This window comes from Tamandua tetradactyla, chromosome 6, assembly GCF_023851605.1.
Source record: "Tamandua tetradactyla isolate mTamTet1 chromosome 6, mTamTet1.pri, whole genome shotgun sequence".
In the NCBI taxonomy this organism is placed as follows: Eukaryota; Metazoa; Chordata; class Mammalia; order Pilosa; family Myrmecophagidae; genus Tamandua; species Tamandua tetradactyla.
Genome location: NC_135332.1, coordinates 9,135,919 through 9,159,227, shown reverse-complemented (window position 1 = coordinate 9,159,227; position 23,309 = coordinate 9,135,919). Strand labels below are relative to the sequence as shown.

At 46.8% G+C, this 23,309-nt stretch overlaps 2 protein-coding genes across 15 annotated transcripts in view; one reads left to right on the top strand and one right to left on the bottom strand.

The window, feature by feature from the left end:
- WIPI1 (WD repeat domain, phosphoinositide interacting 1) overlaps positions 1–6,062 on the top strand; it is a 33,250-nt gene extending 27,188 nt beyond the window's left edge. Inside the window, exons 9-13 of the mRNA XM_077163672.1 lie at positions 188–352; positions 1,116–1,223; positions 2,004–2,122; positions 2,550–2,650; positions 5,523–6,062. Of these exons, the coding sequence (XP_077019787.1) occupies positions 188–352; positions 1,116–1,223; positions 2,004–2,122; positions 2,550–2,650; positions 5,523–5,570 (541 nt within the window). The 3' untranslated portion in view covers positions 5,571–6,062. The remainder of the gene's footprint in view (positions 1–187; positions 353–1,115; positions 1,224–2,003; positions 2,123–2,549; positions 2,651–5,522) is intronic.
- Positions 6,063–6,064: 2 nt separating this feature from the next.
- The window catches only part of ARSG (arylsulfatase G), a 122,563-nt gene continuing 105,318 nt past the window's right edge, over positions 6,065–23,309 (bottom strand). For 10 of the 14 annotated variants that reach the window (XM_077163663.1, XM_077163657.1, XM_077163669.1 and 7 more), the window contains 3 exons: positions 18,092–18,212; positions 13,679–13,769; positions 6,065–7,106 (listed from right to left, as the gene is read on the bottom strand). In XM_077163663.1, coding sequence (XP_077019778.1) covers positions 6,832–7,106; positions 13,679–13,769; positions 18,092–18,212 — 487 coding nt within the window. In that variant the 3' untranslated portion in view covers positions 6,065–6,831. Of the gene's footprint in view, positions 7,107–13,593; positions 13,770–18,091; positions 18,213–19,702; positions 20,569–22,056; positions 22,151–23,309 lie in introns of those variants that run through there. The other 4 variants (XM_077163665.1, XM_077163662.1, XM_077163667.1 and 1 more) reach the window with 4 other exon arrangements.

The following is a 23,309-nucleotide window of genomic DNA, read 5'->3' as shown; positions in this document are numbered from 1 at the left end:
CCTTTGGTGCTATTTTATTAGGGCCAGAATAGTATGTCCTGAGTTGTTCCAGGTGGGCAGGACATTATGCTAAGGCACAGTTTCTTCCTGTGGCAGCGAGTACAGCTAATGACACTGTGTGTGGATGGCTGGGTAGATGCCAGCCCGCGCAGCTCAATCCCCTCTTTGCCTTGCACTGCTCCCCTAGTCGACCAGAAGAGTCTTCGACCTGGAGTGGCTACATGGGAAGGATGCTCATGGCTGCCACCAACTACCTCCCCACCCAGGTGTCTGACATGATGAACCAGGACAGGGCCTTTGCCACCGGGCGTTTGAATTTCTCTGGGCAGAGGAACATCTGCACCCTGTCCACGTACGTATGTTGCCACCCACTCCAAATCAGGATAAACTTTTGTAAACTTATTTTCCCAAAGCACAAAATTCCCAAACTCACAAAAAAGAAAGAAAAGACAAGACAGGCAGGAAGAACAGCATCAAACCCTGCCACCCTGCAGTTCCCACTAGGGCTTTTCCTGTTTGATGTTAATATATATTTCCAAGGGGTAGCTGGAAGCAGCACAGGCATTTTAACCTTTTAGTTATGATGGCACTATCAGGAAAACAATTCCTATTTTGATATAACTGTATAAAAAACTGCTAGTTCCATTGTCTAGCTTTAGACACCATGGGGTTGACATATGTTTTATCTAAAGTGGATACTTGATTAAAGAAGTCTAAACATTTAAAACATATAATAAAACTAACCAGCGAAGATGGTGAGCTGGCTTTGCACTTTTCCCCTTTCTGTCATTGTTTATGGCAGACATACCCAAGTAGATTCTAAGTACCATTTTTGTAAGCTTATGTTTTTGCTGGTAGGAGCTTTTTGAAGAATAAGAGTGTCTACATACATTGCTTTATCTCAGCCAGAAATTATGTTCCCAGACAAGAAGTAATCCTTAAGTAAAAACTATGGCAGAATGCAAAGAAGTAGCCAGAAACCCAGACTCTGGGATCAGTGGGTTTGTCTGTGACAGGAGAAAAAGCTGGTGGCAGCTAGAGTGAGCTTGGCTAGTCAGGTGAGGCTTCTAGTCATCTTCATTGCAGTCAAACTTCTTATTTTATTTGGCTTTTAGAATCCAGAAGTTGCCAAGGCTGTTAGTTGCATCATCAGACGGACACCTTTACATCTACAATTTGGACCCTCAGGATGGAGGGGAATGTGTTTTAATCAAGACCCACAGGTGAAGATACTGGTTTTCAAAAAGACAGTCTTCCAGGGTGGGCCATGGTGGCTTACTCACCTGCAATGCCAAAGACCCGGGTTCAATTCCTGGTGCCTGTCCATGAAAAAAAAAAAGCCTTCCAAAGGCTGGATAGGTAGAGTTGTCACTTTGCTAAGAACAGGGACTAGCTTCCAGCCCTTGCGTTTGTTCTTTCTTCCTCAGCAATCTTGGTGGCAGACCTCTAGTGGCAGCTGCTTTGTGTCTGGCCCCACACGGGTGCCCTCAGTGCAGCATATTCTCCTGGAAAAGGGCCACCATGAGTTTCATTCAAAATGCAGTATACTGCTTGGACTTTGCTCCTAGTATAGTTCTAGTACATAATGGGAGCTCAAAAATGAAGTCAGTGGGTTGGATTGGACTGAAAAGCTATCGTGACTTCTGCAACCAAGTGCAGGGCCACCGTTGTTCCTGCTCTGGATATAGGTCATAATGAGCTGCCACTGCTGCCCCTCCTTGTTGTTCGCATGTCTTAGTGCCCATGGCTGAGAGTACCAGGAAGAGCAAAGGGCTAGTCTTTGTTTATTAGACATAAGATAAATGGGTTGTTTTGAAGTTAAAAGATTGACCCCTGCTAATTTAAGGTCACTTGGGTTCATGATGACCTAATAGTATACCTATGGGTCTCTAATTAAAACCCAAGTAGCCAAGCATATGCTTCCTCATGCTTTTTATTTGAAGGTGTTGTGGATATACAAGATTTCTTTTTTCCTTCCTTTCCCTCTTAATTGTTGCCATCAGCTTGCTTGGCTCAGGAACAACAGAAGAGAATAAAGAAAAGGATCTCAGACCTCCATTACCTCAGTCTTATGCAGCAACTGTGGCCAGACCAAGCACATTTGCTGCCTCCACAGTGCCAGGTGAGTGGATGTGGGCCAGCTGGTGAGAGAGGGTGGGAGGTGTGTGTGGGGAAACCTCTTAACCACCAGTGGGCGGGGTGCTCTCCCGGAGTGGCCTCCTCACAGGTGAGACCACGGTTATAGCCCTTAAACCAGATGATTGTTCCCCTAACAAGTGGTGCTAGCCGTCTGCCTCTGTGGGGATTGCAAAGAGGTGCTAAGTTTGGGGCATGCAGGATGGAAGGGAGGGTGAGACCGGCCTCCCCACCACTCAGAGGCTGAGAGGGCACCACTGACATGGCTTCTGTCGGCAAGACGGCCACTCCGGTTGAAAGGCAAAGACTGGCTTTTTTGGATGGCCTTTTGCTGAGGGTTCTGCTCCTGGCTAGTGGGACCACGGGCCATATGGCTCCTTTCATTCCCAGCATTTCTCATTCTTGGTTTCCAGGTTACTCCGAGGACGGCGGGGCGCTCCGAGGAGAGGTTATCCCCGAGCACGAGTTTGCAACGGGACCAGTGTGTCTGGATGATGAGGATGAATTCCCCCCTGTGAGCATTAGGAACCCTTAGAAGAGCAGCTCAGTCTGTGTGCTTAGAAGAAAACCTTCGCCTCCTCCAAGAGGCGGTCACTTTCCCTTGTTATCTTTTCTCTAACTACTAATCTGCCATTAATATTCAGAAAGCCGTAGAAGCTTTATTGTACTTTGTGCTTCAGATCCTACAGACTAGCCTTAGGTATCGTGTATACTCTGACAGCATTAGAATAACTGGACACTAATTCAGGGAATCCTTGGCTGGCCTTGCTGCATTCGGAGGCCTGGAATCCTTTACTTTGCATTTATAGCACTATTTTTGCTACGCATAGGTAGGAATCTATGTCTGTGTAAAACAGATGCTTTTGCAGAAGGCTACCTTCGTTGTGCTGAAGGTGATGCTTTCACAGGGACAGGCTGTGTGTTCAGGATGAGCTGGGCTGCCGCCCTCCCCAGGTGAGCTCTCCCCTCACCCCTCTCTCACTTCTGAAGGGGCAGGACTGACCCTTCCCAGTGGCAGCAGGCACTCATTAACCAACAATCAGGGAAGGCCAGGACCAGAGCCGCAGTGTGAGCTCACCTGGCACCTTTGGCTGGGCTTCCCAGCACCTCGCCCCAGCTGTCTGGCAGTGAGAGCCCCAGGCTTGGCTGGGTCGGGGCTTGGCTTCCTTGAGAGTAGAGGCTGTGTATGGCCAACACTTGGAGAGCCAGAGAAGAGGAGTTATTTGGGCTTTCAGTACCCATTAGGTCTTGGTAAATAATGTTTTTTCCTGATCATTATTTTGGGTTAATTGAGATTCCATTTGCAAAACAATGAAGCGCAGGCCTGGCTTCTTCCTCCCACAGATCCATGAGGAAATCTATAAGCATATTTGGCTTTTTTAAAAAAAGGCTGCTGTGGGGCCCTTCCCTTTGCATGACCAGGCGTATCTGTCTGCTGTTTTCCCCAGCTTCATTTGGGGGTGAGGATTGCAGCATGAGATTTCAAGTTCTGGCTTTTAATAGGCAGGTGGCCAAATATATTGCCAACAAGTGAACTTTATTTTTTCATGGCTCTTAAAAATATTAATTATAAATTAACCAACATCTGGTGGCTTGCTGCCTACTTATAAACCAGCCATGTGCCTTTGCATTCTCTTGGCCCCAACTATGCATAAAGGGATTTTTGTGTGTCCCCAAAAGTTGGTGGTTATTTGCCTTAAGTCACATCATCTAAGAACTGGAGCACTCTAAATCAGACACAGAGGAGCGAAACATGACCAGCTTCATAGGGTTTGGAGAGTTCAGACACTCATTGGGTTCCATTTCAGTTAAGTTTGGTAAAAGCCTATGACTGCTATGAAAGAATATGTGATTATTAATTAGATTCTTAATTGTAATCAGAGTAAACTTCACAAGTTCTTATATTTACAGCATGGGAGTATTTCGGATATTGGCTTAGGAGGTGGTTTCTTGCCAAAGAAAACTTGTATAAAATAATAGGGATCCTGTTTATATTTGTTTGGCACTGGAGTGGGATGGGGGAAATGGAAATGTTTAAGAATTAGTGCTAAAAATGTCAGGAAGCCTGTCCACCTAAATACCACTGGAAGCTCTGCCAGTTGTCCTGCCTCCCTCGTTAAGGACCAGATGAGAAAAGGTTTATTTAAATTGCTTTAGGAATTTTTATTTCTGCCCAAGGAACACTCCCTGCCAGTGAGATAGTTGATCACTGAATGAGGTTCCCTAAAATGGTTGTTAGGCCCTGACAAGGGAGGGTTGGGCAGCCCCTGTGTGCAGAGCTGGCTGCTGGGAGGGATGGATGTCATCAAAAGGACCAAGAAGCACAGCCCTGCTCGTGAGCCTCCAGCTTAGTGGGGAGGAGCGAGGCAGTATTCCTACTGAAATCCTGACTCAGGCACAGGCAGGCTTCGTCTTCTCACTACCACAGTGTCAAAAGAGTGAGTGCTGCTCGATGCTCTCCCAACATGGACCATCTCGGGGCATGCCCTTACGGACAGAGACCCTAAACCGGAGATGCTAGGACATGCCCCTCTTTTGCCTTTATTGTGAATTGCCATGCCTACTGCAAGTATTTGTCTGGAATTGCATTCTTAATCACACATTCTTTAAAAACTTTTGGGACTATGAAAGGATTTTGGAGTATCGGCTTGGTTAAAAATCACTTCTCTTTTAGATATGAATATAGGCTTGATCTGGATAATCTGTATCAGGCTTAGACACCACAGATCAGCACCCCTGCCTTAAGTACATGGGTCATCACTAGTGATCTTCTTAAAATACATTGACACTTTCCTGCCTGTGATCACTCTCATCTCCTTGGGATTTACTTTGCTCCAAGAGCAATGGAACAAAGAAAATTGATTGTTTCTGGTACCCTAGAAAGATGCTGTATGTGGGAGGACAAGCAGCTTTTGTTTCAAGAACAAGCCAGCCTTTCCAAGTCAGCATCTTTTCTGAGAATAGTCTTAATCTTGTGACCAGGTTTAAGGGATTTGGGACCAGGGTTTTTGCTGACTTTTTAATGGTGATTTGATAGTCTGTGTTTACAAGTAAGAGGAGCCTTTTAAAAAAAGGCAGGAGGCCTGGGTTCGATTCCTGGACCATGTACCCCAAAACACACACACACACACACACACACACATATATATATATACTCGCACACATACATATGTTTTATATATGTTCAGTATTTTCTGAAACTATGCCATACTAGCTTACATCTAAATAAATGGGTGAGATTTTTGTGGGCACAAATGTGGGGTCAGTAGCCAGACAAAGAAGCTCTACAATGCCAGCCTCTCCCTGCCGACCCTGCACGGGCACAGATTAGTTGATAATACAGCCTTCCTGGAAAGAATAAGGCCATTCTGTTTTGATTTTGGTAGATAATCTTATCCCGTGGAAGTCAGAAGGGCAAAACGAAGCAGTCATGATGAGAAGCACACCTCAGAGATCAGGACATCCCCTATGAGGTGGTTTTGGAGAAAAACAAGGAAGGTGGAAGAATGGAGCGCAATTGTGTATGCGGAGGGGGGGGCGGGAGCCTCGGGCTCTGCTGCTTAAGCAGTGGGACGCAGCGAGCTCCTCACCAGACGCCCCTCAGCCCTGGGCGCCAGCGGACGCGGCAGACGTCGTATACACACTTATGCTATTTAAACTATGTTAAAACAATTGTGTAAATGCCAACTAACATTATTGGTATATAACCAGAATTTTATATTAAAAGGGGCATCCTCTTTAAATGTATGCTGTGTAAAAATGTACTCAGAGAGGAAAATCTCTTTGAATTGTATTTCTTGTACATAACATACATAGAGAGAGGGAGACTATTTTAGCCAGGCAAATATTTTTGCAGTGATTGGAATAAATCATTTATTACCTTTGAGTTCCATTTAGGACACTAATAATAAAATCATGGCAATGTATCTTTGCAAGTTTGAAATTATTTTTATTTTGTTTTATATCTTTGAGAGCTTCAGAGGCAAGAACTCCTAAATCTTTAAAGTACAGTCATTTGACCTTTAAACAAAAGCAGGCAGTAGTGGAAGGGCTAAATGGACCTAGTGGCCTCTTATCCAAAACCTGGAAACAGATCTAACTTTGTCTAGTCTAGGTCCTTGTTACTCAGGGTATCTCCTAGAATCTTCTAGAAATGCAAGCTCTTGGGCCCACCCCAGACCTGCTGAGTCCAAATCTGCATTTCCACAAAAAGCCCAGGTAGTTTGTGCACATTATGGAAGAAGCAGCGCGGTTCTAGAGCCCTGTTGGAATGATTCGTGCTAAGAGGGGCAGGACATGGGGCCGAGACAGGAAACCGGAGTGTCCTGAGCCTGCCTCCACCTCGGGCAGTGTTCCAGGCGTGCTCATTTATTGCCACATTTAACCCTCAAAATTAGCTTGCAAGGTGGGTGTTAGGAAACGAAAAGTCTGAGAGGTAAAATATTTGCCCAGGTTCAAAAGCTGAGCTTTGAACCTGTGTCTGACTCCAAAGTCTGTGTACTCTCAGGGAGGCCATGCTGCCCCTGCGCCAGGCCAGTTTGGCCGTCCTCTGAGACAGCTGAGCCAGGGCAGCAGGGGGCACGCAAAGGGGCGGCATAGGTGACCGTACAGAGGACAAAACTGAAGTCTGGAAGTGAACTCGCCCCCTCTAACTTTGGAGGAATATTGATTCCTCCTGGTGGAAAAATCAGCCGGTTACCCGGTTTGGCAGCGGCAGGCAATTCGGTGGGGATCACAGCAGGGAGTTCCCGAAGGATCCTGAGTGTAATCCGCTCTGGAGGTGTTGTCAGCAGCGATGTCTTGGAGGACATCCGCGAGAACCTTTCTGACTTCAGGCAGCACGGCCTGGTATTCGACACTACCCCTTTCCAGGGGCAGCCCCTCCGCAACATCATCTTCTAGATTGAAAATAAGGGGGGGCTCATGATACTGCGCAGGTCCCACGCTCCCGTCACAGCCTCTGGCTCCACCTAGAGAAGAGATGGCAACACATAAACTCATTAAATCCACCGGGGGCCCTGTGTTGTAGAGTAGAACTGTGGCTGATTTTAAATGAATTCCATTGTGCCAGCATTTGAACATTCAAACAACTGCTCTCCCTTTCAAAGAAATTGCTGTTGGCTCCTTCCAAGGGTGCTCCTGTTGTCCAGAATGATTTTGGAGTTTCTCCTTGGAACGCCAGTAGAATAGTCATTCAAATATTTTTCATCTCTGCCCTGTCGGAGTAAATTTGAATTTTTGGAAATTTGATTTCTTGGATACCCAAAGATACTCACTCAATCTGGTGAATAATTTACTTTGGGTTGAAGATGAGATTCCTGTATAGATTAGAGCCTGACTATTAAGACAGTCCCAAAAAAGGAGTGACAAAAATGTTTGATCCTTGATTCTTGTGATTCAGGCAATTAAACATCCTTGGTTTTTATGATTCAGGTGACATTTTTTTGTCTTTTCCATACAAAAAGCAGTTAAGGTATCTGAGAGAAATGAATATAATATAATTGAATAAATAAAAGGAAGTAAAGCAAAGAATAGCTCTCAGAAGTTCCTAAACACCTACTTTGGACTGCAGATTTGCCTTTGAGCTTCTTAGCAGCCCAACATTAATAATATCAAAACTTATCAACTGCTCAGGGGCAATAGAGATTTATTTTTCCCCTTGGCATTGAGGTCTGGGAGGAATTTCTCCACTGGCTTCTCCTAAAGGGGCCCCTCTGTGATGCAGGGCTCAACAGCGCCCTTGAGGGAAACAGACCGTGTGACTGAGATGGTCCAGCCAGTGACTTCTCATCCCAGCCTTCACCATGAACCCATGGCTTAATGTCACAGTACAAGTCAGCAAAAGCAAATCTGCAGGAGTTAAAGGCATTCTACCCGAAGGTGCAGTTCTCTGGTCCATTCTGGCCAGAAATAAAATTTGAATCATGGAGAAGAATGGGTAGATTGCATAACCTTTAGGCAGCTTTCCAATGTGGTTTTCCACCTGTGATTGAGATTCAGCTTGTTCAGCAGGGAGTAAGAACTATAGCCTTCCCCTAGAGTTTGGAGTAGAATTTGACCATTCTTCACTGCCAGCAAAGGGCAGTGACATGAGCTTTAACCATTAGTCAAGTAAAAGTTGGGATTGAATCCTTGTATAAAAATTAAGGAATTCCACTTCAGGGAATGGTAGAGTAGCATGTATGGAATTGCCCTTCCCATAGACAATAATTATAAATTACAAACAACATATTTTTTTAAAAAAAAGGCACTAGAAAGTAATCAAGACAAACAAAAACTGAAGGGATTCAACCCTTGAAAGAAGGGTGCCACATTGAGTTTGGTCCATGTTTTTAACATTTTAAGGTTTTTCCCTTGGGGGCACTCCCCAGTGTGTGCTGCAGGGAGAACTCAAGCAGTTTCTTTGGTTTGAGGTGTCAGAGGACAGAGTACAGGGCTGCCAAAGTAGCTGAAAATTGATGGAGGAAATCCTGGGGAGGAGGAAGCCATAGAGGGTGTGGTGGCTTGGAGTTAAGTTCCCCAGGGGAAACAGAACAAAACAAAACGTGTTATTAGTACAGTCCCATGGGTGTGAACCCATTTGTAAGCAGAACCTTTGCAGACGTTATTAGTTGAGGTGCACCTACCCTTAATGAGGGTGGACCTCCGTCCAATATGGCTGAAGTCCTTCTAAGCAAAGGAAATTGGACACGGAAAAGAAGCCACAGGAAGCAGCCAAAAGCTGGAAGTCAACAGAACCAGTAAAGGAAGAGAAGACTCCACCATGTGCACTGCCATGTGACGAGAAAGCCAAAGGCCAAGGAGCCCTAGTAGCCACCCCCAGAATGCCTCGGTCTCTGAGAAGAAAGCATCACCTGCTGAAACCTCGATTTTAGACTCCACTGAACCTCAAAACTGGAAGCCAATAAATCCCCATTGGTTAAGCTAACCTGTTTTCTGGTATTCATTTTAGCAGCTGGGAAATTAGAGGGGAACCCCCCCCAAATCTGTATGTAAACACCCTTCAAATCCTTGGTTGCCCCCCAAACTGTGCATGCCCCAGGATGCTCCCAGGAGCCCATCAAAAAGCAACAGCTAGAAACTGACAAGCCTTTTGTTAGACTGACCAAGGGAAAAATGAGAGAAGAGCCAAAGGACTAAAATCAGGAATAAAAGGGAGCATAATAACCAAGTAATACAGAAATAAAAGGATTCTAAGGGAATATTCTGAACAACAAATTAAGTAGGCTAATGAAATAGACAAATTCCTAAAAACACACAAACTACCAAAACTAAATCAAGAAGAAATAGAAAATCTGAAGAGACCTATAACAAGTAGAGATTGTGGTAGTAATAAAAAACTTCCAGGGTACGATGGCTTTGCAAGTGAATTTTAGCAAACATTTAAAGAAGAATTTATACCAATCCTTCTCAAATTTTTCCAGAAAATAGAAGAGAGCAAAACCCTCCCTAACTCATTCTATGACGCCAGTATTACCCTGATACAAAAGCCAAAGACATCACAAGAAAATAAAACTACAGAATATATATGTAAAGATCTTATGAATATAGAGGTAAAGATTCTCAACACAAATACTAGCAAACAGAATCCAATAGCATATAAAAAGGATCATACACATGACCAAGTGGGATTTATCCCAGAAGCACAAGATTGATTCAATGTAGGAAAATCATTCATTGTAAAGCACCCTATCAACAGAATAAAGAACTAAAAAGCCCACACAACAATCTCAATAGATAGAAAAAAGCATTTGACAAAATCTTACACCCTTTCATGCATAAACACTCAAGAAAGTAGGAAAAACAGGAACTTCCTCAACCTGAAAAAAATATCTATGAAAAACCCAGCGCTAACTCATAATTTGTGTGCAAGACTGAAAGTTTTCCCCTTAAGATAAGGAACAAGACAAGGATGGCTACACTTATCATTTCTATCCAACATTATATTGGGGTTTCTAGCCAGGAAAATTAGGGAAGTAAAAGAAATAAAAAGTATCTAAATCTGAAAGAAAAAAAGTACAAGTCTCTCTATCTGCAGATGATAAGATTTTACATAAGGAAAAGTAAGTAGCCTCTCCAAATAAAAGAAAAAGACTGTTAAATTGGAAAACGAAGACTCGACTCTGTGCCTTCCACAGCAGACTACATATATTGTATAAATGAATATAAAGACAGGTGGGTTGAAAGTCAAGTGAAGAGAAAAATGTACCGTGGAAGGCACACAGAATGGCTATATTAATATGATAAACTATACTACAAGTCATGGAGTACTAAACTAAAGAAGAATATTTCATAAGTATAAAGGGTCAATTTATAAAGAAGACCGAACTACAGCAAAATACAGACAAATCCACAATTCTAAGTAGAGATTTCCATACCCTTCTCTCAGGAATTGATAGAACTACACAAAAGAAATTATAAAGGATATAGAATATTTGAACAGCAGTTAGCCATCTTGACCTAACTGACATTGAAAGAAACTACCTCCAAGAACAGCAAAATGCACATTTGCTTCACTACCAGGTGGACTGGTCACCAAGCTTGGCCATATCCTAGGCCTTATAATAAGTCTCAGTAAACTTCAAAACATTGAAACCTTACCAAGAACACTTTCTGACCACAACAAAATTAAAGTAGAAATTACAAAAATCAGATAGCTAGAAGGGCCAAAAATTCGAAAATTAAACAACACATTTCCAAATAACTTCTGGGTCCAGAAAGAAATTAGAATGGAAATGGAAATTAGAAAATATTTCCAACTGAATGATAATGGAAATAAAACAGATCAGAATTTGTGAGGTACAGATGAAGAGGGCTCTAAGGGAAATCTGTAAATGCTTAAATAAGAAAATAAACAAGGTCAAACTCTGAAATATGTTCTACAACTAATTGTGGTGCTGTGCTTTGAAATTTGTTGCTTTTTTGGTATATATGTTATTTTTCACAAAACAGAAAGAAAAAATGTCAATTGTGGTGATTAAAAAAATATTTTAGCCTTCTAGCCTCCTATATTCTAGAGCAGCTAGAAGGAAAAATCTGAGATGATGGTACGAAAGTCCATGACAGACTCTGGGATCTGTCCTGTAACTACTTGTTGCAGAGTGCTTTGAAAACTACTGCTTTTTTATTTATTTGCTTTGTATATATGTTATACTACACAATGAAAAGTTAAAAAAAAAAAAAGAAGAAGCAAGGTTTAAAATCAATTATCTAAATATACACCTTAGGAAGCTATAAAGAGAGTAAATTAAACCCAAAGTAAATAGAAGTAAAAATAATAGAAATAAATACAGAAATCAATGGTGTGGAAATAATAAAGAAAGCAAACCCAAAAGTTGTTCTTTGAAAAGATTAATTTAAAGGATAATAAGGGAATATCGGGAACAGTTTTATGCCAATAAAAGTGGCAACTCAGATGAAATGGACAAATTTTTTTGAAAAAAACAAAACACAGTTTACCAAAGCTGATACATGAAGAAATAGAATAGCTGAATAACCTATTTCAGAAATTAAATCTATAATAAGAAACTCTTCCACCAAGAAATCTCCAGGCCCAAAGAGTTTCACTGGTGAATTCAATCAAACCTTTACACAAACCCTTTCAGAAAACAGAGAAGGGAATACTTTCCAAATCTTTTCATGGGGTGGGTGAAACCCTGATCCCAAGAGTTTGACAAGAAAGGAAATGTATAGAATTTTCATCAACAAAGATGCGATGTCTTTAACAGAATCTTAGTCAATCAAATCCAGCGATATGTGAAAGAATAATACATCATAGCTAAGTAGAGTTTATCCAGGAATGCAAAGTTGTTTTAACATTTAAAAATCCATCTGTATAATTTACAGTATAAAAAGATGGCCTATGCAGGGGTATGCATTTATAAAAACTTGTTAGGCTGTACATTTTTGATCTATGGATTTCACTGTGAATAAATTTCTCTTAATTACCTAAAAAAGGAAAAAAAAATAAGATGCCTTAATTTGAGGTCACACACCAAAACAGACTAGATAGCTTTTAAGGCCATGCCTAGTTCCTGACCATAAAATTATCCTCACCAGAGAAGACACATCCTTCTCTAAAACAGGAGATGCCAATTAATCTAGCGTATCAGAAGCAGTTTCAACTAGTTAAGATGCACTGTGTTTTAAAAGGAGGAAAAGGGTGGATCAGAACACATCCCTGTTTCATACTATTTAGAATTTTCATCTGATCTGTTGAGCCTGGGCCGCTCCACCCTTATTTTCCTGGGAGTTGGGTGATCCTCAGACAAAAGCCCTCCTCTGGGTAGTGCAATTCCTGTCTGAGTATGATCATTTAAAAACAGCTCCATTACTCCACAGTAACACTGAGGGTTCCAGTATTTCAACATTCAGGGTTATCACTGCTGAAATCAGCTCAGCCTGGAGATCCCATGCCTCTTAGCTAATGTAATATAAGGACTCCAATCTAGAAGCTTTTCCTCTGAAAGCATAACAAATATCTTACTGGCTTGCATTTCAGGCTTTGGAGAACCACAGATTCTTGTGACATTTTTAATATTCCTCAAGTTATGATTTCAAAGAACTTGGTTTGGCTTTCATGCCACATTTTCTTCGGGATCACTGATTTACACTCAGGGACTATACTTTTTGTTCTTCATTACATAGTTCTTTGAAAAGTTCCCACATTAAATAACTGAATCAAACTGGAATCTACATCACATCCGAGAATTTGTTTTATTTTTTTGTTTACATTCATTAAAAAAAAAGTTGGGTCCCTACTAGTTGCAAGATGCTGTGGCAGGCACTTCAGGAAAACAAAGATTAAAGAGCTGAAAGAACTCAGTTTGAAGAGCTTAAATCTAGTAGGGAAAATAAGACATGTACATAAATAGCTGGCATGTTTAGGAGAATTTGATAAACAGAAGCCTAAAAAATCCTACCCAGCCCAGGAGGTGAGAAGGAGTTTCATAAGCAAAATGGTGTTTGATTTGGGTCCCTAAAAGCTGAGAAGGCTTTGAACATGAGGTCAGAGTGGAAGGGCATTGCTCTTGGAGAACTAAGGTTGGGCAGGTAGGGAGGACCAGGATTTGGAGTAAGTGGCAAGAAGCAGTGGGGGTTTTGAGAACCATCCTGACCTGCTATCACATTTTTTAAATACACACTTTAAGGCAGTCACAGAGCCAATCACGAAGCAGAGAGACTTCTGTCGGTTAGCTAAATAGACCTTGCAAGCCTATTTCCTAAAACAGTCTATTGTTAAGTAAATTACCCTGGAAAATATCTCCAGGCTTCCATTTAGTGATCAGGCAAAGTGGTGCTTAGGGCATAGCAATGGAATGAAGCGCACTGTAAATGTGCTCAGCTAGCTCTCAGCTGGCTGGGAAATTGGGCCAGCAGAAGAAAGAGCTCATCTGAGAATTTGTGGGTGCAGGAGGGCTTGGGCCCTTCTGCCAGGCCCAGGGTTTGGGGCGGCACCTTCAGAGGAGAGAGTCTGGTCAAGGTGGCCGGAGAGCCAGAAGCGCCTCTGCGCAGGGAGCCAGGCTGAGCGGCCCCTCCTCACCGGTGGCGTAGAAGGCCTTGTGGTGCTCCAGGCGGACGGTCTGCAGAGCTCCGTAGTCTCCAGCCACCCCGCTGTTGGGGTGAAACAGCACCTGAGGAGGGGGCGCAGGACTCAATAAGAAAACCTGGAAAGCACTGCTTGCTGGGTCCCAACCCTCCCTCCCCACCACTGCTCCTATTCCCATGCCCCCAAACACACCAGCCACCCCTTGCGGAAATGGCTGTATTGGGGGTGGATTGGAAGTGGGATGCAACTTGGGGCCAGCAGGTGGACGGTCTGGCTAAGTGGGCTAGATTCCCAGCCCAGGGCCAGTTACATAATTTGCGGAGCTTTAAACCCAGGGCAGAGCCCTTCTGAGTTTGGGATACTATGTGACTCCACAAGTCATCCATCTAGGAAATCAGCCCTGCCTGGGCTCTACCCCTCCAAGCGGCTAATTCTGTGACTCTGGGGTGGGGCCTGGGAATGTGCATGTTTAACAAACACTCTCAGGGATGCTGGGATCCTGCGGTCCCTTTGCAAAAGCATCCAGTCTGTTCTGTAAGTCTCACCTGGGCAAAGGTGGCATAAGAAGAGAAAGACCAAGGGTGAGGGCAGCTCAGTATGATTTGGGTTTGGGAAGTGGAAGGGGAAAAAAAAATCTCTGGAATTGGCCAGTCTAACCTCGGAACACCAATTTCCTCCTCCCCTTTGACTCAGTCCCATCCTATTTGGCCTGGGACATCTTTCCTCACCAGGTCACAGATGAAAGAATTACCCCCACCTCCACCTCCCAAAAAAGAACGGAAACACAAAGTTCAGGGTTCAGTCAAAACTGAAATGTCCAGGGTCCCGGTAAGGTGGTGAGTCTGGGCTGTGTGAGTCACGACCGTATATATCACTGGAAAGGCGCTTGGGTGATTCAAAGTTTCCATGGGGAAGGAAAAAAAAAACAACTAAACTAAAAATGAGAAACATCTGGCGGAGAGTAAACAGCTGTCCCCCTGAGTTTCACGCCGTGAGGGTGGGGCCCCTCCCACACCTGCTGACTTGAGGGCTCTCGTGACAGTCCCTCCAAGGAGCCCAAGCATGTGAGCGTGATGCAGCAGGCGCCTTCCAAACAGGAAAAGAAGTCGGCACTCGAAATCCCTCATTTCTTCCATCCCTGCAGAAAGCCAAGCCTCTCGCCGCAGGAGGCTGTTTTGTTTCCTTCTTGGGAAGGCAGGAAGCGTGAGACTTGGAAAACGTTTTGCCAAATGATCTATGATGCACTCAGACATCCAGGAGACGGGAGTCGAGGTTCGCAGGTTGAAATCATTGATATTTTGAGTCCGGTACCAATAAGTCCACGAGGGTGGCTTCCATGTTCAGAACAGGCATTCGGTGTCACCAGAGGTGACTTCCAAGTCCAAGAGGAAGCCAAACTGGAATACCCTCATTCTCAGAAACATGGATGGATTTGGGAGAACCCGTAAAGGCCTTTTTTTTTTTCCCCTTTAAGCAGACAACTGATTACAGCATTCTTGTCTGTAGCAACATAGGAGGGAGGTTGGCAAATTTACACCTGCATCGAAGCTGAGGACATTTTCTCTACAGACGCCGGGTCCTAATTTCAAAGACGACTTTGTATTCTGCAAACATGCTGGGCTTTCGCAGCTGCCTTCCTCACCTGTGCGTCTGCTTGCTTTGCTTTATTTTTTGTTTTTTAAGTGTGCAAGCATCTCCTTGCATTAGGTCCTGGAGGCTGGTGCCTAGAGTATATGCCCAAGGAGCAAGGCAGCTCAGCCCCGTTCTCCAAAGGGCTGGGTGAGGCAGTCAGGGGCTGGCCAGCCGCTTCCAATGGTGCCTCTCACCACTAGGGGCCTCCCTAAGAGAAGTGATAGGTGCTCGGAGACTAAACCGTATGGCCCCGAGGGCTGCGGCAAGCATTTTGTGACCTACAGCAGCCCCAGACTGGGCTAGACTGGGCTGGGTAGATGCTGAGCCCTTAAGGAAGCCTTCCCCTGGTTGCAGTTTTGGGACCTGGTCGGGACAACCTGGGGCTGACCCGACTGGGGACTTGGCCACGTGGGGACAGTGTTTACAACCCAGAGCAGGACGCTCGGTTCCTGACTGTGGACTTGCCCCTTCCTTGCTCTCATCTCTCTTTGTAGTTGCCCTCTCTGCCTGGGCCCAAACTCAGCATATGCGAGAGTATGCAGCCTGATACCAACTGCGGTTGATTTTGACTGTCATAGACATGATGGCCGAAAGGGGTAGGGGGGAGGCGGGCAGACGGTCCGGTAGGAAAACCCACCGCTCATCCTTGGCCATTACGTCTCTCAGGAGAGGGCCTGGGGAGGGGACCGCAGGTCCGTGGCTCTAGGGTGCTTCACCATTTCAACCTTCTGCTACTTCTTTTGCAAAACCGAGAAGAACCCAGGTGCAGAGAAGCATCTGCCTATTGTCTTGAGCTGAACTTCTTGGAGTTATTTTGAGCTTCTTGAAACTGGGACAGTCTTCTAAGCCAATCTGCATTGGAATCCTTGTAACCTAGGATGTATCTGAGGCTCAAAACAAACTGTAAAAATATGTGTGTAAACATACCTGTGTGTGTGTGTGTGTGTGTGTGTGTGTGTGTGCATACACATAAAATCACTAATACGTTTCCCGACTGGCCTTCCCCACAATCACTCTAAATTCGAAACTATTTAGTCTCTGGAGTCCTATTACTTGGCTTCAACAGAGAGGGCTCCCCAGAGGAGACAAGCCCAGATCCAGGGCCGACAGCTACCCATGTGCCCCCCAAACCCAAACCTCTCATCTCCAGGGTCTTGGCTCAACCCTAGGGGACCCAGTGCCCAGAGGTGCCGGGTGTCGCTCAGAGCTGGGGGATGCCACCAGCCCGGGCTGCGTCCTTCCCGGCTACCAGGTGGGCCAGGGAGCAAGTCGGCAGCGACTCCAGCTGCGTGACCGTCCCTCCTAGGAAAACCCCCATCCGGGTTGTGACTTGCACCTGCCTCTCTTACCTGTCCCCGGGGCCGCACCCGTGGGCCCCAGACCACACACCGTCTGCCCGAGGAGGGGCCTCCCTGGGGGCGGGGAGCTGCGGGCGCCGCTGAGCGGTGGGGGCTCGGGTGGGAGCGGCAGCCAGCGCGGGGGCGGGGCGCCACGTCCCGGCGACCAGAGTCCTTGAGGCCCTTCCTGGTGACCCCAGTGATTCCACCAGTAGCCATGGCAATACACACTCAGCGGCCCCTCTCCGCTGACGTCTTTGATTACCCCCCAGGGTCACACACCGCTAACTTCAGTCTCAAGGCGGAAACCATCTTCCTGCCTTGCTGCTCGGGAGGCGGGGTTGGGGCGGGGGGACTGCCTCCCTGGAGGGTCAGGTATGCCCCCCTCCCCGCCGAGAAGCCGCGCTTCTTCAGAGGAGATGCCGCCGGGCACAACCTGACAGGCCTAACAAGGACGCGAATGCGCACACAAGTGCCAAGGACCCTGGAAAAAGCGCCCGCGGACCCCCGGGCGGGGGCGGGAAGGGCAGCGTTGAGTCACTTCCATAGGGCCCTCGGTGGAGATATAAATAAACCCTTTGATGTGCGGGTCCCTAACTGAGGGCCGAGCAAGCTCAGGGCCCCCAGCCTCCTCCCCTCCTCCCACCTCCACTTCCTTTTGGTAGGAGGAAAACACACGGAAATGACAGGGAAAGGTCCTCAGGCTTGACGCTTCCGACGTCTGTGCCAGCGGGTGCTTCAGGGCGCACGGCCGAGGGGACGGCCTGAGGAAGTGACGCTGGGAACTGGAAGCCCAAAGCATGTGCTTGGAGGAGAACAGGCAGCACAGCTCTTCCTGAGCCTCCAGGAGCCAGGGGACCCTCAGGGGCTAAAGGCTGGAGCTGTCTTGCCCCTCGAGAGGCCCTTCCTTCCATCCTCCCTGCATTTACCCATTCATCCAATCCAGACGTCCTGACTGCCGGCTGGGTGCCGGGCCCTGCAATAGGTGCACTGAGATTGCCATGGTGAACCCAACAGCGGAGGCCCCTGCCCTCAGGAAGCTTCTGTTCTAATGGGGGAGCCCCACATGAAACGTAAGTCACACAACCAGACAGCCATGCTCCCAGCAAAAATGGACTGAGCACCTCCGTTGTGCCAGAAAGTTAAATACATGTGAAAAAGCTTCATCATACATTATAGGGAATAAGTGCCAAGGTACATCCGACCTCAGCCAAACCTGGATTGACCAACTGGACGGATACTAGGAGAAGAGGAGGAGGGGAGCGGAAAGAGAGGCTCCTCTCAAATGAGTGACCCCTTAGGGTGTCTTAAACTGGGTCAGAACTGCCACTTGCATACATCCTCAGAGGGGAGGTTCTATCTGTGCAAAGGCCTGGGCGAGAGGTGGCAGGCCTACCTGCTGGACGCCACAGGATGGGCACCCACCTGCTCCACTTACCCTGTGCCCAGTCTGCGACCCACCGAAGAGCACCTCAGAGACGTCCAGTCCATCAAAGTGCCGGCGAAGGGGCAGGTTGGCCTGGGCCAGGGCCACCACGGTGGGGAAGATGTCCAGCACACTGCAGGGACAGCAGGACAGTGTGAGCCCCAGGCTGCCCCCAGACTCGCTCCCCAGCCGTGCTGTGTCAACGACTGCCTGAAACTGCCCAGACCGAGCACCCCCAGCCTCCTGTGGGCCTGCCCACTCCGTTGCCTCTCTTTCCTTCCAGTTCACCCCCCAGTTACTGCCCCTGCAAGAGACAGTGGCGGGGGGGTGGAGGTGGGGTTCAGCACCCAGACCGTGCAACCTGGCTGTTACCTGGGTTCAAATGCCCACCCCACCATGTCTTAACTCTCTGCTTTCTCAGTGCCTCAGTTTTCAGCTCTCTAAAATGAGCATGATCATACAGTGTCTGCCTCGCAGGGTGCTTACGTGGATAAAACAACTTGATGCAGGTAAGGCCTGGCACTGAGAAAGTGCTCATTGAATGTCTACTAACCTATCTTTTTAAGATCGAACAAGTTCTACCCACCACCTACCAGGTTCCCAGCCACTCCCTTAGAGGGAACAGTGTGTGACAGGGGCCTGCAAAAGAACGCTCACTTCATTTCTCATTCTCTGGGCCTCTGCATAGTAAATCGTTAGTCCTTTTTTAAGAATGCCATGATCCGTGAAGCATTCTCCACCCCCCCCCCTTTTTTTCAAAGTTCTTTCTCCTAGTACAGAATAGTATATGCTTATTGTAGAAAAAATTAGAACACAGAAAAATATAAAAGAGAAAAGAACACAGATAGTCCCTTCACCTAAAGGCAATCCTTGCTTACGTTTTGGTGTATTTTGGGAATGTGTTTATATGTGTGTGTTTGCATCATGTGGTTCAATTTTACCCGATTACACAACACAGGAGACCCCTCCAGCCTCCTGTACTTGTATGGGGGAAAGCTACTCAGCAAGAATAGAGGGGCTGCCCTTACAACAGAGTTAGGGATTTAAAGGCCAGCCCAACTGCAAGTCAGTGGAATTCAGGGTCAACATGAGCTAGACTTTCCCAGGAAAAAACCTGAGGGCTGAGCACAGTCCAAACTTCAAGGCTCACTGGTGGGCAGGTCCAGGACCTCACCTCCGCACTTCTCCTACCCTGAGGCCTGGGGAGGGGCTCTCAGTCCTCCAAGGGGTGCTGCAGCAGGGACCCACCCGCTCAGCTGCTCCTCCTCCTTTCCACCTGCCTTCTTCTCCTACCTCAGGCAGACTCTCTCCATTGATTCCAGGACAGCATGTTTCTGGTTTGCCTTCAGCTTTCACAGTCCACGTAACTACTGGTTTATCTCTTGTTATCCATGCTCTAGGAGTTGGCATCCCACATGAAAGCAAAGTCAAGGGGTGCTAAGTGAGCACTCGCAGAGTTCAGAACAGTCCAGAAACCTGTCCAAAGTCCAAGCTCCTGCAGCAAATCATGGGCTGCAGAGGCCTGGGGCAGCTGATTTGTGCTTTTTCCAAGTTGCACCTCCCCGTGAGACACCAAGGGTCCCAGAAGGGTCAAATCAGTGAGCAACTAAAATAGGACCTGCATTAGGTTTGGGATTGTGTGGCATGTTTTTTTTTTTTCACCGTTTTATGTTTTCTTTTTTCCCTCTTGCATCCTAATTACATTACACAACGTCTAATGCTCTCAGGATCTTAGAGTCTCAGAGTCTGGCGAGAACTTCAGAGGGACCTAGTGCACCAGGAGCACAAAGAAAACTTCTTGCCAACAAGAAAGGTTTCAACACCTCTGGTGAACCAGGTCCAGTACTGGCAAGCTCAGCATGTCCTGCAGTGGGGAGCCAAGCCCCGAGGTGTGCTCTGGAGGAGGCGGGGCTGGGACCCCAGGCGGGCCACTCTTTGGGGGGCGGAGACCCAGCTGCTCCCAACCTCAGACAACCCTGCCTATGAAACTGGTCCTGGGAATCCTTGAAATCTCGAAGAAAGAGATAGAAACACATCAGCCACCTTCAAGTGTCCGCATTCATGGCGATGCTCAGGACGAAGGCCTAATCTGACTTTCGTGGGACCCCCATGAGTCCCCAACTCCGTACAAAAGTGCATTTGCACATTAAGACGTGGTTTTGATGACTGCATTGGTATAAAGACAGAGAAACAGATATTACGTATTAAATGATTTTCTTTGACCTAAAAGTTCATTTTTATTTTCTTCTGATTTTAAAAGAAATTAAACCATTTGCATTGGCCCCTAAAAGTAACTGTGGGTGCTGATGATATGTCTCCTACCGCAGGAGTCGGCCCTGGCTTCTGAAGAGATGAAGCCCCGCATTCTGGGCCCTGTGGCTCTGAGAGGTAAGGACAAGAGCCCATCCACGACAGAAGAGGTCTGGGGTTGTTCTGCCCAGGACATGCCGGCTGTCCCCAGAGGTGGCAGGGTGACGTTGGTGCAGCTCCTGTTGGCCAGATGAAAACTGTTTCTCTTTTCCTGGCATGGCTTCAGCCAGCCCAGGCTCGGCGGGCCATTGGTAGGCTGTGTGCACATCTGTTCTCATCCGAGGAGTTGCCAGCGGGGCCTGGGGGTAGAGCCCGGGCGCTGGGCCCTGCCCACTGGACCCCACTGTGTGCCCCCCAGGAGCAGAAGGACTTCGGGACACAGGCTGGAAGGGATAGAGGCGCTCGGCAAGGCTGCCCCGAGGTGGGGCGTGTGTTGTGTAAAGGGGTGGCTGGGGGGGGAGGGTGTTTCCTAAAAGCTGAGGACATTTTGACTGTCAAAGTCATGGGATAAGGTGAATCCAATGTGAAGGCGGAAGTGGGAGGGCTGAGGGGGTGCTAGGGCGGGCTGGGGCATTTGGGCCTGGACAGAGGGAGAGGCCTTTTGTCCCTCTGTCTTAGGCGTGAGGGAGGGGAGAGCAGAGTTTCCTCCAGGAGTGGAGGAGTGGGAATTGTCCCCCAGAAGTGGGCAGCTGTCCTTTTTCAGCCTTTAGTTGTGAGTTTCTTTGTGCGCTTAGTTGTAAATTTCTTCCTGTGTGGGAATTCCCTCTCCTTCTCCCCAGGCTGTGGGTAAAGCTCTTTACCCTTTGCAGCCTGCCCTTGGCTGGGCCATGGAGATTTGAGGGGCTGACCTGCATCCACATCTCACTTAACAGCTTCCCCAGGCCCTCCTCCGGTGCCGTTTCGAGGCCGTTTGCAGGGAGAACGGGGGTCCTAGTGGGGCAGGAAGTGCCCAGCAGCCAGACATGCCCACCCATTACATAGCAGAGAGAGGGGCTGGAATGGGTGCAGAGTCACCTCCCCACCCAGGGACAGGAAAGAGGATGTGAGACTGGGTCCTGCCTACACTCAAACTTCATCTCCTTGCAGCTTCTCCTTCCGGGGCCTGGTTCTATGGCTTGACACAGCACAGAGCAGGCAATTCCCCCTCCTCATCACTTAATACCCCCAAGACAACTGGAGGGAACACCCGCCCCCCCTGGCTATATGGCACCTTTAGCTGCTTTTCAAATGAGCTTGTGCCCAGTCCTCTAGAGGATTCTGGTCACCTTAGACATGTCCTAGCTCATGTCCAAAAGAGGGGTCCTCCCTTCCGGACAGAGATAGCTCAGATGCAGGGCAGGCATCTGAGATAGCTCCAATACAATACCCTGCTTGTATTTGGCTAAGAGAATTTATGGTAAGGCCAGAGTTTACAACCCCAGGGGATGTTTGGCAATATCTGGAGACATGTCTGGTTGTCACGCTTGGGGCCTCAGTGGCTGCCAGTAGCATCTCGTGGGAAGAGGCCAGGGACACTGCTAAACATCCTACGATGCACGGGACAGCCCGGCCCTGAACAACGATGGATCCAGCTCCAAATAGTAATAGCACCACAGCTGAGAAACCCTGCATTACATTTAGGTTAAAAACACCAGGCCTTTTCCCCATGAGCTGCCGAAGCTTCAAACCTCATGAAGGTGAGTGACCTCTTCCACTGCGGGGACTTGGTGTCCATTTCCTCCTAACTCCAACCCAGACCCTGGAACAATGCTTGACCTATAACTGGACATGATAATAAATATCCGTTAAGTAAATGAGTTCTCCCCATTTGATAACAATTGTTGGGCTTTAGGTCACGGGCAAGACCTTCTTTAAATCTTATTACATCACCTAGGGGTCCACCAAAATATTAACAGTGGTTATCTCTGAAAGGGTGGGGACTGGTGTGGATCTCTCTCTCTCTCTCTCACACACACACACACACACTTTTTGCTTTTCTGTATTCCTGATGTTTACATCAGCTTGACTACTCCCTGATGCCCATAATTCCTTGGGGCCACTGGAATACAGGTTTAAGGGACTCTGGCTCTGGCTCTGAGTGGCTTAAAGGAGTTATCTCTGATCTAGAAGACGTTTTCTATCCCTCCAAAGAATAAAGTGTTGGAATCGGTGATACGAAGTTTGGAGCTGAAGTGCCTGGCTGGGCTCCCAAGAACATGAACTATGGAGGACAGTTTCTTGGTTATGGATCAAAATGTCTTTCTTCTTACAAACAGACCCTGAGGGACTTATGGGAAGAGGCAGTAGACACACAAGCAGCTTGTCCAGGCAGAAGGAAAGCTCCACCCAAGTTTTCTTTCCATGGCTTCACATAGGGAAATAGCAAGAATGTGAATTCTATTAGGACGAACTTCCCCGCTACAACGCGGACTAATTTAACACACACACAAAAAAATCCTAAGAGAGGTTGATAAGATCTACTGGTATAGTCTCGGTAAAATTCTCCCTGTCGGGGAGGCTAGGGGTGGGGTTGCCATATGATCCTGAAACCCTGTTGCTCAGTATACACCTGGAGGAACAGAGTGTGGGGACACGAATGGACATTTGCACACTAGTGTTTCTGCCGGCACACAATGTATGGAGGTGGCCTAAGGGTATAACAACTGAGGAATAGAAGGGGGAACTATGTTGTGTACCTACAATGGACTACTAAGCAGCTGCAAGAAGGAATGAAGTTGTGAGACATGCAACTAGATGAATGAACTTTGACAGCTCTATGTTGAATGAAATGTCAGGAACAAAAAGACAAATATTATCATGCCTCAATCATATGAACTAACTATATGTGCTGGTTTAAAAGGATATATGCCCCCTAGAAAAGCCATGTTTTAATCAAAATCCCATTTCATAAAGGTAGAATAATCCCTATTCAATACTGTAT